We start from the raw sequence: 13,410 nt of genomic DNA, 5'->3' as shown, positions 1-13,410 counted from the left end.
AAAAACATATTTCACAAAATATTTGGAATTTTTGAACATGTTTATATTGCCACCAGGTACTGCCAATCAGATATTCATCAGTAATGAGAAGATTAAATATGAATAAAATGTGTATGCATTTCTAATAGATTTCCAATAAAATTTTTCAAATAATTAGTTCTCTTTGGCAATAAATTGTAATTCCTATGTCAATGTAATAATTTTAGTAAAAGCCTGTATGCAGTTTATGTTATTTTTTTCAAATTTTTCAACGACGTTAACATGATTATCTGTTCAAGTTTTATCTCGTAAGGTTCATAACTTAATACATACAACATAACTTATATGTAGATAAATATATGTAACAGATATAAAAAAGATAATGAAAAATAATGGAAAGATATAATATGCTATTAATAAATATTACTATTATTCTTCCTCGTCCCATTTCTTGTGTGTATGTGTTGTTATCCTTTGTGTATAATGTTTGTGTTATACGGTATCATGATGTAAATTAAGCAGGTTTCCTTTCCTCCTTTCTTGATGAATATTAACGTCTGAATATGTATATCGTTTGTTACATGTATTTATTTTATCCGCATGTATAGAGTGATTCATAAAAGTATGTCTATACTTTCGGGAGTGAATCTACACTAAAATAACATGTATAGCTCCTACGTGCCTTGGTTTTCGAGCTAGAGATGATCGAAGAAAATATTCAAAATCCACCTCGCGCCTCGACACATGTTTCGGAATCAAACATATTCTAATCAAACATGTTCGTATTATGATATGATAATTTATTATCTCTTTTCTATTGAATCCCGCTTGGTCAACAAACAACATGAAACATGGCAAAGCAGGATTTTCAGAATATTGTCTTGGGAACAATTCGCAAAATGATTCTTCGCAAAATGAAGACATATTCTGCTGTATATAGTCCAATGTCAAGCCGTGCAGAAACGTGTACCGCGGTAGTTTTTTTAATTTACTGTAACTCGAAAACTGTGATACATAAGACAAACATACAAGATGTTCTAAACTTAAACAGATGTGTTAAACAGATGCTAAACTGCGGGGGTATAATCTATAGGCAAAAAGACGAAAGAAATGTTATATAAAGTTTGTCAATAAACGATTTGTTTCAGAATTATAAAGAAATGCATGAAATAAGTAACGACGCACGCAGTTTATTGAAACTGAGCAATATCCTCCGGATCAAATGTTCATTGATGAGCTTGTATCCGAAGACAAGGACAACATTTTGAAATGAGAAAATAAAAGTACACGACAATCGTTTTTGTCATATTGCATATGATATTTTCCAACTATCAACGACACAGAATTGTTAACACGTGATACAGTCAATTTCTGTGTGGTGCGATGCGTCGTTATCTATTGCAATTTTTGTTTATAACTGTGTAACAAAGTACTTATTGACAAACTTGTGTCCAACTTTCCTTCTTTCCTTGTGTCCTTCTTTCTTTCGCCTGTAAATTAAGTCCTTACTGTTTGGCCATTTAAGTTTGGGGCAGCCTACAGGTATAAACATACATTTATATGAAAGTTTTTTATTTATTTTAATGTGTAGATTTATTCCCTGAAGTATAGACACGCATTTATGAATCATGTATATTCTTGGATGTGGATGAGCACTTGCAAGGAAGGTACGAACGTTTACGCTATATAATTGATATTGTCGTGCAAATACTTGGTGTACAGCCTTTACTATAGTATTGTTTCTGTCTGTATAATCTTTTTCGGCGAGTAATCTGCAGCTATCTATGTTCTATTGTTTTTCTGCAGTGGTAACATTTTTTGCATGCGTTATATCAATGGTCTCTTTTATTATGTATTGTATTTTCTGTGGTTTCTCGTATTTTCATGCATTGTCATGACTGTCACGACAGTATTTCTTTTGTTTCTACGAAGAATTGTCTTAAACCATTTTATGAGCCACTTATATAGAAGTACAGTGGAATCAGTACAACGTGTTCCCCTCTATAACTTGGATTCGTCTAACGTCACACTCATAGTTCATATACAGGGTGTGCCACATTTTAATGTACAATATTTAATTGTTTTGTAAGGAAAGTTCGTTGTGCTCTGTAACTAAAAACAAGACTAAAATGTCGTGTAGCATAAAGATCGCATATGCTTCATTAAGTTATAAGAAACTTACAACGAAAGTGTAAAATGCGACGAGTGTACGTTAACATTCTTTTTCTCGGTTTAACAGAGGATAAGGCAATATATATGTATAATATTCATGGTAAGTGTTGATATATGGCATACATGACATACATGAGAGCGTATTTTGTACATGTATTTTGGTTTAGGTATGTTTATTGTTTATTGTATGGTTTTACTATACGACAAAAAAAGCACGCTATTGCATTTTAGTTTCGTCCAGGCTTGTGAAATAAGAGTTGAGGGTTCCCAAAGCTGCACGTGCAGAAGTTAAACAAAACAAGTCAATATCAACTTCGCATTAATAAAGGCGATCGATACTTTGAAATATCTCGAAAGGGCTTGGTCCTATCAAAAAAATGTTTGAACAAAAGTTGTTGGTTTGTTTCAAAGGAAGCATTATTATTGCCAATTCTACTTTTCTGTAGATCGATCAGTAGGTCTTTTTCAGGGTCAACTCCATTTTTGTAAATCGAACCATGTACTTTTTGATACATTAATCGAACCATCTCCGCATTCCCTGTAAAAGGTATTAGACTTACCTATGCTGAAAAATCACTAATTTAGCAAATATTTTAACTTGAATTTGTCAAATTTATCATACGAAATGCAAAGACAAGGTAAACGCAAGAATACAGTTTCGTGTCTTTCCTTGGTTCCAAACATCCTCTATATTATATAGCTTTACGTGCCATATTTTTGTTAAAACTTCTTAAGGAAACATTTATGAACTTTTTACTACGTGACATTTTAGTCATGTTTTTAGCTATACAACACATTGGCAAAATTTATACACTAAACTACGGGTACCCTGTATAATGCATACATATGTACATGTGGTTGGTATAAATAACGCATGTTATCGTGTACAGCGCATATAACGCTGTTTCCTATAACGCGGAACGTATCCTCCGCGTTAAACGGTGGTCCACCGTACTTGTCTATATTTGGATCTTATATAATATCGTGGCGTTCGCCGTTTAGGTACTGCCGTTTTACTCTTTTATCTTTCTCGTGCCTTATCACGCGCATGCGTTTCTGTGTATATGTTCTTGTACACTTCTTTTTCTTTTAGACTGAGCAATATATTTGTATTAAATCAGTCCGATTAAACAAGTTTCTGTTGTGCGTGCTATTGTGAAAGTAGTTTTATATCTATTCAGGTAGCTGTGTAACTATACGATTCTTTCGTAGCCATACCTTTTCTCAACAGTGTTTGGCATCGACTGCACGATAGTAATATTTGTCTTTTCTCTTTTTTTTCTATTACATTTTGGTAGAATTGTCTATAATTTCTATTGAATTATACGTTTTGTATTTCTTTTCCATTTTATCTTTTATACTTTATTATTATTATTATTGTTGTTATTATTATTATATATGAAATAAAGAAACGTTTGATTTTGCAATGTATTCAAATAAACAAATATAGATATTGAAGGAAATAAAAGAAAGAAGATTCGTTAAAAACGACTTACCTAAAAGCGCAATGTTTACACGTGTACGGCCTTACGTCCGTGTGCGTTCTGATATGTTTCTTTAACATGGATGGCTTTTTACAACGAATGCCGCATTCCTCGCAAACGTATCGGCCTCGACCTTACATAATAAAGAAATAAGTTGAAACCGTTAACCAGCACATAATATGCTATTTACGAAAAAGATATATGTCTCAATAGACGCACACATAAATGCAAATATTAGTTGTGTGTCGTATACCTATACCTTTAACGTGACAATATATATGAGAATACATATATTGGGGCGGAAATCATAGTACAAGCGGATAATTTCACGCAAAGAAATAAGGCGAAAATTTGATATAACATTTTTATCAGAGACTTTGACTTCGAGAGAAACTCGAGTTTGAACTACGTATGAGAATATGTTAAAAACGAAGAACAACATTTTTCATAAGGTGTTTCGTTCTTTTTTTTCTTTGAGGAAAACAAATTTAAAAATCGTGCGCGTTTCAGATTAGTTCGTAATTAACTTTTACATGAGCAAATATTATATTACATTTTTTACTTATTTTCACATCTACAATAATTTCGTATTGAATGTTTATTCATACGAAATCTGTACTTGTTAGTTAGCCACGTTAAAGTATATTTGACAAATTCTCAAGTTTGATTTTATCAGAAACGGTGCGTCACGTGACAAAATTTTATTTCATATTTTCGACTCATTTTTTCATGTAGAATTACCCCGTGTCCGATTGTACTATGATTTCTCACTCATCCTGTACAATGCGTGATAATATTTCGCTTTTTTTTTTGTCTCAGTGCTATACGGAAATTTAGCAAACTATAAAAATAGTATTAAAATAACAACTTTTGTATAGTTTTACACTCGCTAGCAATTTCACCCTTCGCCCTTTCTTCTAATACTTCAGCCTCTTAAATTTTGTACTCTTTCTTCTATTACTCGTTAGAGACATATTACGTATAGTGACTACAGAAAGTATTTGTACACCATTGAATTTATACATTAATTGTATATTATATTACACAGTAATTAACCAGATCCGACTATAATACATTTCACATCATTTGGTAGTACCTTCGTATGATTATAAAAGCTTGACAGTATGTAAATGGAATGTAAAATCTAATAAAAAGACGCTCCATTGGAAAATAAGGTACGTACAAATACTTTTCGTACCCTCTGTCTGTAGATATAAACATACCTGACTGGCTTACTAATTGACTTATTGCATACTGAAAAGAAATTCGCATATTCGTTTTTTGGTACGTTCCAATTTCTCTGAATATCAAACGTAAACAGATAAGTGAAGATGTTGAAAATACAAAGAGAGACAGGTGTTGGATTGCGCATAAAGTCAGTACTGGAGTCGAAAGCAAGGCAGCGTGTGTAAAAACATGTTATATCTTTACCTCTGCCCCTGACATATGTATAGTCCTCGTTGCTTTCAAATCCTCCGTCGAATATCTTAACTCTTTTCGCTTTTTCTTGCATATCGCTATCCAAACCGCTATCGAAACTAGTTGGGGTGGTCGGTCTTTCCGAGGAATGCGTCAAAATGTCCTCCTGTTTTTTCCAGGCGGTCGTATAATTAAGCGGTCTGTGCCTCGAATCGTAATGCGCCATATCAACGTCAGATGGTACTTCTTTGCATATCTTCCAATTCGAGTACATAGATAAGCCGTGTTGCTGTGTCACATACATCGGCTGTGGTCTATTCAGAGTGCAGTAAAATACTCTGGTCGAACATTTCAGGCCAAGATATGTATACGCGTGACCGTTCAAATAAAGCTGCCCGTAGGATTTCTTCGGCCGAGGGGTTTCTGGGCTTATGAGCGGAAGCGTGTTTGCCGTAGGAGTGATACCATGATGCTTCTTAGGCGTGAACGTGCCTGGCTTTAGTGGCAACGAAGTCGGCCTCAAGAACTTGAGGCGAAGTCTCGTCGAGGTCTCGGTAACGCTAGGAACTTTTGGGCTCGTTAATCCGATCTTCAAAACATCGTTGCCAGGAGTTTTGAAGCCGAGCTTGGGGTCCTTTGCCGGGCTGGCGAGATCCAATGGCTGGCCTATCATCGAGACGTGTCCATTGGACATCGGCTCTGGAATTCCAGCTATTGGCGTTTGTATCTTGGTGGCGTTGGTATTTGTACTTGGCGTTTGTATTTTCACCGGACTGGCGAGATCTAAGGGTTGAGGGACTATGTGGAGGCCAGGCAATCCTGGTATCACCTTGTATCCGGCTTCATCGGTGGCTAAACTCGTGGATATGTCTATGGCTGGCGTCAGGGTGTGTGGTCCAGGCATGCCAGGAACATAAGGTATAACTTTACCACCGTGAAGGATATTCGTGATTCCCGGTTGAGGCAAAGTCAGCGGGTTATAGGCAGTGATACTGGTCAGAGGATTTAAGTTCGGCTCTAGATAACTGTAGCACGACATGTTGGGTGCTATATTCGAGGTTGATATGTTCGGTATGATCGGCGCCAACATTTTCGGAGTGTTGGGCAAAGATATGGAGGAACTAGGCGTGCTGGCCGCCGTACGCGGTGGTTTGTGTACCATCGTGCCTCCCGAGTGCAGACCCGATCTAACCACGATCGAAGCGGTCTCCGAAGTAACGCACTTGCTGCTCACGATCTGCTCGCTCGTAGGAGAGTTGGTTTGTCGCGGCTCGATTCTCATCGTCTTCGTTTCACCGGTATTGTCCAATATCCTGACTTCCCCGCCGAACATTTGCAACGAGTTTGGTCGTGGATACTTGCTTAGCTCCTCGAGAGATCGTAATGTGGTTGGTACGGGGTCCGATCTCTGTTTCTTCATGGGTGGGGCGTACGCGTCGACGAGCCTCGTATTGCCCAACAGAGGCCCGGGAGAGGGAAGGGGTTGCAAGGTGCTGTAATATTCGGAAGACTTGGAATCAAAATCCGACTCTCTTTTCTCCATTTCCAACTGATAATCTCTTCGAGGACTCACGCTGCCTTTGCAGTAGTACTTACGATGAACGTCGAGATTATCGATACTTGAGTAAGGGATATTGCAGGAAGGGCAAAAATAGCTCTCGTATTCCGTCGTTCCCTCTTGATTCGAGTTTTGATTTTTCAATAGGAGATCCTTGATTATCGAACTTTCCGGACCGTTCGAATAATCTTTACTTTCTTGCACAAAGCTCTCACTGTAACATCGTTTTCTCGAAGATTCCTCCGCGGATGAGAGATTCAACGGCTGATCGGTAGATTGTTTCGTTTCCACGAGGCTTTGCTGTCTTTGAATCAGTTTGTGCAGTCGCGGATCTACCGCATCGACGATCGCTTGGTTGTCGGTAATAATTTTATCAATATGTTCCTGTACTTGCTCTGGGTTTGGTTTCGGCGTGGTTGTAGCGGCTGTCGAGGAAGAACTGTTCGTGGAAGAAATGGAGGAAAGGGAAGACGTTTCGATATCGTTGTTGACACACTGGAGGGCCGTGTGAAATTTTGGCTTGTAGATTTTCCCCGTTTTAATCGTTTTTACACTAACTGAAGTCGTCGTGGGCGTCGATGACGGAGGGGGTGGTGGTGTGCCGGTTCCGTTGCTCGCACTGTCGGACAAGCTTATGTCCGAGTCCTCCGATACCTGTGAAATGATCGAATGTCTTTACGTCACATATTTTCTCACTCAAATCTTACTTCTAAGTTAAAAAACGAGTGTTAAAGCAGCACCCGCGATCTTAAATACGCGCCGATTATCAAGCTTTTCCGAACTTTGTAAGAAAATATAATTAATCGTTCCTTTAGCTTTTAAATGAAACGGCACGTTACGTATTTTGATGACCTTGTATCGGATTAAGCCTCACAATCCTAACAGCTCGCGTCGTACTATAACGTATATTCTATCTATCGCGATTCGAAAATCCTGTATGCGAGGAAGTGAGAAAGTGAAATAGGAAACGTACTTTGCTGGCATCACCACCCTCCATCTTAAGGGCGTGGGCACGGGATCTGCAGTGCTTGTAGAGATTCGACTTGGTCTTGAATGCGAATCCGCAAGGAACGCAAGGATACGGCCTCTCGTTGGTGTGAGCTCGGATGTGTTTTTGCAGGACGCTCGGTTTCGCGCACGACAGTCTGCAATAAGGACACACGTAGCCGTTTTTCCTCGATTCGGTCGGTTCTCCGTCCGCGGGTTCCGCAGAGATCTCGATCTTGATCGGATCTTTCGGCGACTCTCTGGCGTCCTTGGCCGACTCCTTCCTTTTAGTTGTCTCTGGAGAACCGTTGCTGACCACGGCGTCCTCCTTGGGCTCCACTTGCGGCGTAACCTCGGTCGTCGCCATCTTCTTGAACTTCTTGTGCAAGTATTTCGGCTCGCCATCGTTATTGTTATTGTTGTTGTTATTGTTGTTGTTGGTGTTGTTATTGTTGTTGTTGTTTGCTAACTGTGGGTCTGTCATCGCCACAGTGTGAGTCTCTGCAGAGAGGAAAATGAAAATTCGGTAAGAAAATTGATTTGGTGTTTCGCTCGAAACATGTTATCAATTACGAATAAAGTTTGCCTTCTCTCATCAAAGTATTCATTTCGAATGTTTTGAGCACATGTACATAAAATAATAGCCATTAAAATTAGAAATGACGAAAAAATATGAGATATTGTTAAAAACCTAACCAAACCGCGCGAGGCACGCAAACGCGGGAAGAAAGATATATTGTTTGTTTGGGTCCGATACTCCATCGTGATTCAGCTAGATTGTTCCGAGAATCGTCTTACGAGGAACATTACAATGAATCACGTGTTATGAGTAGAGTAATAGTTTATGATCGCGAAGAGCAGGAGATTCCGGGAAACATGTAAGAAAAGATTTACTAAGATATTCTAGAAACAACAGTGAATTGTCCAATGCTGTGCATACAGTTACTCAACATCCTCTATGCGTGATTGAATAATATTTACACGCGGAATTTTATGTTTCATTATTTGATAAAAAGTAAAATTATCTCGGCAAGGACAGCTTGAGAAAATTATTTTCAAATAATCCTTTATTTCAGCTAACGCTTTCAAGCAAGATTATAAATACTTTGTAGCATTAAATACTGTATTTCTACATATATTTCTTACTTTGATTAACAGCTGTTTTAATAGGTAAGATTCAGAAAAAGCAAACGTATATTTTATTTATAACGAAAATAAAATCTAACGATTAATTCAAAGATAAGTCAAATAATCAAGTAGAACCGTTTCGACGGTGGATTCTGCACATGAAAACAACAAAAAACTGTTTGCACTAACATATGTCCAATAGCAATTTGACCTTGTTTTCGATGTACAGCGAGTTTCTTCTGTAACAAATTGTATCTGCGCATCTTTACGTTTCAATAATCTGACATTTACAACTAGTGCACCAATGATTTGTACAACGTCAAGTAGAGTATATGTTTATATGGACTTTTCTTATTATTCCCACGTACAGAATTCAGCGTTTAAGCGGTTCCTCGATGCTACGGGACACTCTACATAAGCAAGAACGCGGTGAAATAATCGAATGAATATTCTTATCATGCTTCCAGTGCATGACGTTACACTCTTGTTTGTTTCGTCGTTGTATCTGCGACATATTTTAATGAGTATGTTACTGAGAAATAGTAAATTATGTCCACGCTTCACGTTTCACAACTTCCTATGTGATTTTCAGACTTCACTTCACCACTTAAGACTTCACATCACTTAAATAAGGTACTTGAAAATTCTATAACATCATTTTACTTGGCTTGCTCGTAATTAGTTTAACATAATTACATATGTATTAGTCCATTTGAACAAAAAAATGTTTTTCTCGGAATTACTTCATTGAAATGAAACAATTTTTCACATTATTTTTTATTTATGCAACCATTTCCCGAAGTAAATAATACTTTTCTATTACGTCAATTGTTTCGGAAATATGAATATACAGAGTCACGTATTTCATGATAAATTTCAGTAGGAGCAGCAGCGTGAACAAATTCGTTACCTTTTACGTTAACATATAACATATTTTACATATAATGTATAATATATAATTATGCTTTATTGTTTATGACTCAGACATGTGAAAAGTGTCAAAAGATTGAAATTAATAGTAAAACTCGCTAAAAGAACAGAATTACTTGATTTATTTTATGTGGTCATAAAATAGTTACTTTTCACGTAAAATTATTTTTAAAATAGACGTAGAAGGTCAGTGGAAATCCGAGTCGTCTATTACAAGTTGTGACGTTTTATTTTCGTAATGTTCTAAATATTGTCAATTACTATCGAAATGTTGTCCGAAGTGCCGTTTTAAATGGTTCGTGCAAAAGCTGCACACGAACACGTTTGACGTGTAATTATCAGGTCGCTTAATATTCAAGGTCTGAAAGGTCATTCTTGTGGAGTTATACGGCAGTTACGTTACGAAAGCGGAAGAAGCCGAGTTCAATAGTTCAGAGCGTCGTTTATGCGCGAACAAGACTTTCCTTCGATTGGATTTCCATCTATAATGAAATTCGTTGAATGACGTTTCTGTTCGCCAGTAAAAGACCAGTAAAAGATCAGAAATTATTCATAGCGAGCAGAAGCCGTTCAAATTTTGTAATCGCCGTTATCCCAATTTGTTCAGCACTGTAAATATTTTCGACGTTATCGATCGTTTAATATCTACGTCTAATATCCCTACTAAAGGCACAAATTCTTTACTTCTTAATGTAATTAGTAATTACGTAGAAATAGATTACGCGCGTGAGTTAATCAAGCGGTCGTTAATTACTTTGTTTGTGCCAATACACTACAATATTCTACTGCTGCACAATTTACAAATTACTGCTATACCCATTTAACTGATTTAATTTCTTCTATTAAGGTCGTCGATAGTTTGCATATCCCTTCGTTCGATGAATTATTACCGCTTGACGTTCTTCGCTGTTCCTAACTATAGCGTTTTCAAATTACGTGGCGTAACATTGAATAGTAAAGTGTCATTCTCGGAATAAACGCAGTTGTTTTCCTCCGGTAATAGTCGATGTTCGATCATTTTGCAATCTGTGAAAGTATTGCTTCATCTAATGTCTTGTCAATATTTCCAACAGTTTCCGTCTGATAAGACGATTTTTCGTGCTAAAATGCATTCGTAAACCATTTTTTACCTTACGTTACCAGGAAAATGATTAGCATACATATTTTATTCGCTATCGGAAAAATGAATTGATATTGAAGCGGAAAATTCGATCAATAATGTAAAGTGTGAATCGATAGCAACGTAGAAGAATACAAAGAATACCCAAGTTTGTCAAATCTGTATAACACATTTTTATAATAATTTTTCTAATAAGGCCAGTAAATATCAGTCTGTTGCCCTACTTTCATGCATTTTTCTTGCATGTCAACAATTTTCTAGATCAACATTTACATTCCCAAATCATTTCTCCTTTCACGATTTTTATTCCGACGTGCAATTGTATATCTCAGTTCCTAACTCCTAATCTTCTGCCCTTCTAACTATATATTCGATTATAGCTCGGATATGATAAAATTCAGAATCGAAAAATTAAGCGTATCATGTATATGTATGTGTACATTAAGAATAGAAATCAATATGCAGTGAGCAAAACTCGCGTTACAAGTACTTGTGTTTTAGTGCCTCAGATTTCATAGACATGTATTTAACACTAATCACATTTTGCTTCAGAGATACGAGCAAATAAAAAGTGTGAGACGTTTAACAATTCTAGTTCTTGTACATTCGAGTTGTACAAAAGGCAAAGGTACAAAATAACAGAAATTTAAACCGAATATTCAAGCGAAACATGTTTCTACCTACAAAAAGATTGAAAAATCATAGTTTGACACAAATACACAGTAAACTTTGTTCAAACAACGGTATAGAAACGTGGGAGAAAAAATTGTTCCGCCAACTTCTATTATCCTTTGATATTGTTTGAAATATCAATAGCTACAGCTAGAAAATACCGCGGATTCATAAATGCCTCGGGTTTTTTCATTCCATTAGAAAATCTATCAATACATTTTGAATCTATGATTTCGTACTTTTTTGTGAAAAAGTGTGAAAGCGCTGTTGTAATCTGACAGACCACAAAATAACTAATTTTTTTTTTTAATTAAAAAAAGAAAGATTACTTTTCTCTTTGTGCAAGATTTCACTATTTGTGCCCAATTTTATACAGTATGCAACTAATTCGTGTATATATTTTTAACAGATATTTTACAAATTGAGTCATTAATTTAACGAAAAGTGAATTGCCCTTAAAAATTATGGATATTATCAAATAAAGAAATCAAAGAGATTTGCATTTGCAAATCGGTAATGAGAATCGGAGGAAAATTGCTAAATTAGCAAATATTGCCGCCATTGATATAATGCAATGGAATTCAAAGTTCATTATCAATATTCCATTCTATTACAACTACACCTCATACCAATGAGGTACCAACTGTCTATAGCCATTTATCGTATGCTATGAAAAATAAATGAAATTTCAGAAAGCGATGCCAATTTTACAACGATATAGTTCATATCAATTAAAAATTAAACAAGATTGACAGGTTTCTGCGTCGCTGATAATAATGCTGTTGGTGAATTTATGAAACTGTATTATGAAATAAATATCTTGGGAAGACAGAAGTCTTAGGACAAATGTATCTTAAATTTCATCTTTTTCGTCTTTATATCTATAATTCGCCATTTCATCCATAAAAACTTGACCACTATTGATGTTTAATTTAAAAAGTAACATATCCGGGATAACTTTTTTAGGAATAACGAAAAGCAATTTGGCAGTTCAGGATGAAAATTTTTACTAATATATAGCGTTGAGAAACACTATAATTTTTAGGAAACAATGGTCAAATATTATTTCTGCAATTTTCCATTCTTAGCCCTTGAAACCGCTCTTTGATGATTTTGGTACCTTTTCAAAGCAGAGCTGACTTATTTCGGCTTGTGACACTTTTGATATACGTGAGCGAAATCTAATTATCCTTTATAAAATACGCACAGATACTCCGATTAATATTCGGACACCCTTTAAAACAATAATTTTTGTAAAATTGAACCAAACGACTTGAGCTTTTTTTAGAAGTTGGGATTAGTTTGTCAGATGACGTATAGCAAAATCTAGTTAAATTGTAATTAGCCGGAACCGCGAAGAAAAAACGGTAATATAATCTAATAAAATTTAATTAAAAAGAATAAGATAATTTCTTACAATTTTTTATCTGGGCCTGTAACGTAAATTTAAACGATACATTTTGAAGATTTATGTTGTTGAAAATGGTAAAAATCGCAGTTTCTCACGACTTTCGGCCTAAAATCTTACGTCTTTCGATGCCTTTCGCTCATATATAACTAACGTCAATCTTCGAAATGTGTTATTTAAATTTTCATTACAGACCAAGATACGAAGACTGGAAAAGGCGATCTTTGCATTTTTCTTCGTGATTCCGACCAATTGCAATTTTTTCAACACTTTTGTACGCGTCATCCGGTAAACAAATACTTTTAACTTCTAGGTTAAAAAAGAATAGGGTGTCCGAATATTAAGGAGAGTAATTGCAATTGATTTATTTGACATATTAGTTTGATATTTACTTAGTAAATTGTTGTTCGATTTTATGGTGGAGTATCTTCGCAATTAAAAGTGCGAGGAAGTGATTTTATGCATCTCCTATGAAGATAATCAAATACGAAATGAGAAAATACAAAACTCGCCGCATCTCGTAAACAAGATGAAATAAAACACGTTAATAGCA

The 13,410-nt window shown here is 35.9% G+C and overlaps 1 protein-coding gene across 2 annotated transcripts in view; it reads right to left on the bottom strand.

Moving 5' to 3' along the window:
* Positions 1 to 13,410, bottom strand: part of LOC126872646 (transcription factor HIVEP3) — an 83,284-nt gene that overhangs the window by 15,830 nt on the left and 54,044 nt on the right. For both annotated transcript variants that reach the window (XM_050632751.1, XM_050632750.1), the window contains exons 2-4: positions 7,586 to 8,100; positions 5,067 to 7,266; positions 3,648 to 3,768 (exon numbers count right to left, since the gene is read on the bottom strand). In XM_050632751.1, the coding sequence (XP_050488708.1) occupies positions 3,648 to 3,768; positions 5,067 to 7,266; positions 7,586 to 8,100 (2,836 nt within the window). The remainder of the gene's footprint in view (positions 1 to 3,647; positions 3,769 to 5,066; positions 7,267 to 7,585; positions 8,101 to 13,410) is intronic.

Source organism: Bombus huntii, chromosome 13, assembly GCF_024542735.1.
Source record: "Bombus huntii isolate Logan2020A chromosome 13, iyBomHunt1.1, whole genome shotgun sequence".
NCBI lineage: Eukaryota > Metazoa > Arthropoda > Insecta > Hymenoptera > Apidae > Bombus > Bombus huntii.
The sequence above is the reverse complement of the archived record's forward strand: the minus strand, read 5'-3'. Positions and strand labels throughout refer to the sequence as shown.